The 2,576-nt window shown below is 61.2% G+C and overlaps 1 protein-coding gene across 2 annotated transcripts in view; it reads right to left on the reverse strand.

Moving 5' to 3' along the window:
• The window catches only part of UCKL1 (uridine-cytidine kinase 1 like 1), an 18,975-nt gene extending 16,428 nt beyond the window's left edge, over positions 1-2,547 (reverse strand). For both annotated transcript variants that reach the window (XM_009273890.1, XM_019470664.1), the window contains exon 1: positions 2,305-2,547. In XM_009273890.1, coding sequence (XP_009272165.1) covers positions 2,305-2,372 — 68 coding nt within the window. In that variant the 5' untranslated portion in view covers positions 2,373-2,547. The remainder of the gene's footprint in view (positions 1-2,304) is intronic.
• Between the last annotated feature and the right edge of the window lie 29 nt (positions 2,548-2,576).

Here is a 2,576-nt window from a genome sequence, read left to right on the forward strand (position 1 = left end):
GGCTCCTTCCACCAGAGAGGCGGGGGAAGCAAACCCAGACCGGGTATTTCAGTCTCCTCTCCCACCAGTGATGCTGCAGCATCAATTAGCCACCGCGCGCTATTCCCAGAGCGGGGCTGACATCAGCCGACGATGTCGGTCCACAAAGTAATTTTGGCTTGATAAAAGCAAGAGATGACAAAAACACAGTTGTTTACCAGAAAATAAAACGGTTTCTTTCATCTGCGTCCCGGCCCCTCTCCCGGGACTGCGGTTACTCGACAGCCGTGCCGCCGGCGCTGCCGCCGAGGGCTGCTCAGCCAGTTTTCCTCCGGGGATGCCCGCCCGTCTCCGTGCGGCAGGCGAGCGTTTCGGGATGCTCTGCTCTTTGGTGTAACGCAGCGCCCAGCTCTCCTGTGCCAACCTCAGCCTGCAGATGCCGCGCCCGAGACCACGATCCGCACGCTGTGATGCTGACCGAGGCCACGATTCCCAAAGCGACTCCGAGTTGGGCAAAACTGGTTTTCGGAGCCAGAGCGGAGCCAGAGCGAGAGGCTGACCTCTGCAAAGTCTGCTGCCAGCATCTTTGCTTAGTACTGACATAACCCAGCTCCGGGCGGGGATGAGGAAGTTCGGACCCCGACAGCTCCGGCTGTATCCAGAATTAGAGGCTGACATCCCGCTTTCCCAGCCCCTCCGCTCCCCGAGGCACCCACAGCACACCAAGGGGGCTGGCACAGAGGGGACCCACCCAGCAGCTCTGTGCCGGGGCATCGCCGCGGGACGTAGGGACACGCGTGGGGACGGGACGGCGCAGGGACGGCCCTCGGCGAGAAGCGGAGCCGTTCTCCGCCCGCACGCCCGGGGCTGCTCTTGGATGCAGCATTTTAATCCTGTTCCAAGAGTTGGTCTGCTTTGCCTCCTCTCATCCAAATATTCTTGGACTTTCACCTAAATTCTGTATCTATAGATATCTATCTGTATCTATCTGTATCTATCTGTATCTATAGATATCTATAGGTACAGAATTCTCTGTCTGTATCTATATAAGAGGTAGATATTCTACACCTCTTAAACCAACGTTTCCCATGGTTTATCTCAGATAAGCACGGCCGTGGGGAGGGCTGCGGGACCGTCCCGGAGTTCTGCAAAGGTCATGCATTTTCTCCTAATGTTACACTTCAAGTTTTGTAGATGTTTTCCGCGGCTGCCTTTGCCAGGGAGGGACTCTCCTCCCCTCCCAGGGAACGGCTGATCCCAGCCATCTCGCAGCTCTCTCGCTCGGCCGTTTCTTCCTATCACTTTTTAAAAATTCCCTGCAGCAGCGACAAAGCCCGTGCAAGGCCCCTACCCGCAAGGCAAAGCCCCCAGAGGAAGGGGACTCTCTATTTATAGCTGAGGTTAATGCCGTTGCTCTAACCAAAGGATGGTCCTCCTCCCATGCAGACCCTCCCCAGCCTTCCCGAGCAGAGCGTACCCCCTGGGTTTCAGCGGCACGATGCCATAGCAAGGCAAATATGAAAGGAAACATCGCCCTGGGCTCGGTAACCCCTCTCCTGCAAAGCCTTCCTGGAGGACTCGGCCGCCGCCAGCTCTCCGCAGACCGTCCCCAGCTTTTGGGGACGCTTTGCCTTCCCTGTAGCCGGTGCAGCCTCGCTGGAGTCTGCCCGCGCCCCTCTGCCAGGAGGAAGCCTGACCCCGCGGGGATGCCCGGCGGTGGGGTCTGCTCCCCAAAAGGGCTCTCCAGCCCCGCAGACGTGCTGGCACAAATGAAGGAAGCATTTTGCTCCTGCTTACCCCAGGCACGGATTTACTGGGGTGAGAGGGGCAGCCCTCTCCCTTCCCCACCGCCACTCCCATCCCCATCCCAGTGCCCTCCGTGCCAAGGCTCCCTGCATCCCACTGCCCTCCGAGACCCCCGACCACCCTGGATCCGTGCTGGGCTAGGAGGGGAAAGGCAGCAGGTCCCAACAGCCCCCGCAGCCAGCAAGGAAAAATGGCAAAGCCCCAGACCTGAACTTGGAAGCAAACAGGAGAGCACGTCCTCGGCCCTGCGCCCCGTAAACACCACACCGCCCAAGAGCCCAGCCCTCCAGGTGCCCCCACCCAGTCCCCCGCAGCCTGCCGAACGGCGCCGGGCTGGCTTCATCCCGTGTCTGGTGGGAAGCTGATCTTTCCCCCAGCTGCTGCCTGCGCTTTCGCAGCCCTCAGCTGGGGGAGCGGGACCGGGGCTGCCGGGGGTTCGCTCCAGCAAGCAGGGACTGAAAGCAAACAGGTGGAAAAAAGTAAAAACCCACCCGAAACCGAAGCCAAAGAGGAACTCACCCGCCGTCCGGCCCGAGGGCCCAGCAGCCCGATATGCGGACGCTGGAGAAGGCGGGGGGACTGCTCATCTCCACCCTGCCGTGGAGCGGGAGGCGATGCTGGGCAGAGGGTGCTCACCCCCCCGTCCCTTCGGCTCCCGTCCCCCAACCTCCCGGTGCTACCGTGGCGAGAGGGTGGCCGTGCCAGCGGGGGTCTGTGGGCAAACCCCGGTGCAAGGAGCCATGCACGGGAGTGTCCGCCCACCCCCCCCCCCCCAAAACCCGCAAAGGGCC

This window comes from Aptenodytes forsteri, unplaced genomic scaffold (assembly GCF_000699145.1).
Source record: "Aptenodytes forsteri isolate BGI_AS27 unplaced genomic scaffold, ASM69914v1 Scaffold47, whole genome shotgun sequence".
NCBI classification, from domain to species: Eukaryota; Metazoa; Chordata; class Aves; order Sphenisciformes; family Spheniscidae; genus Aptenodytes; species Aptenodytes forsteri.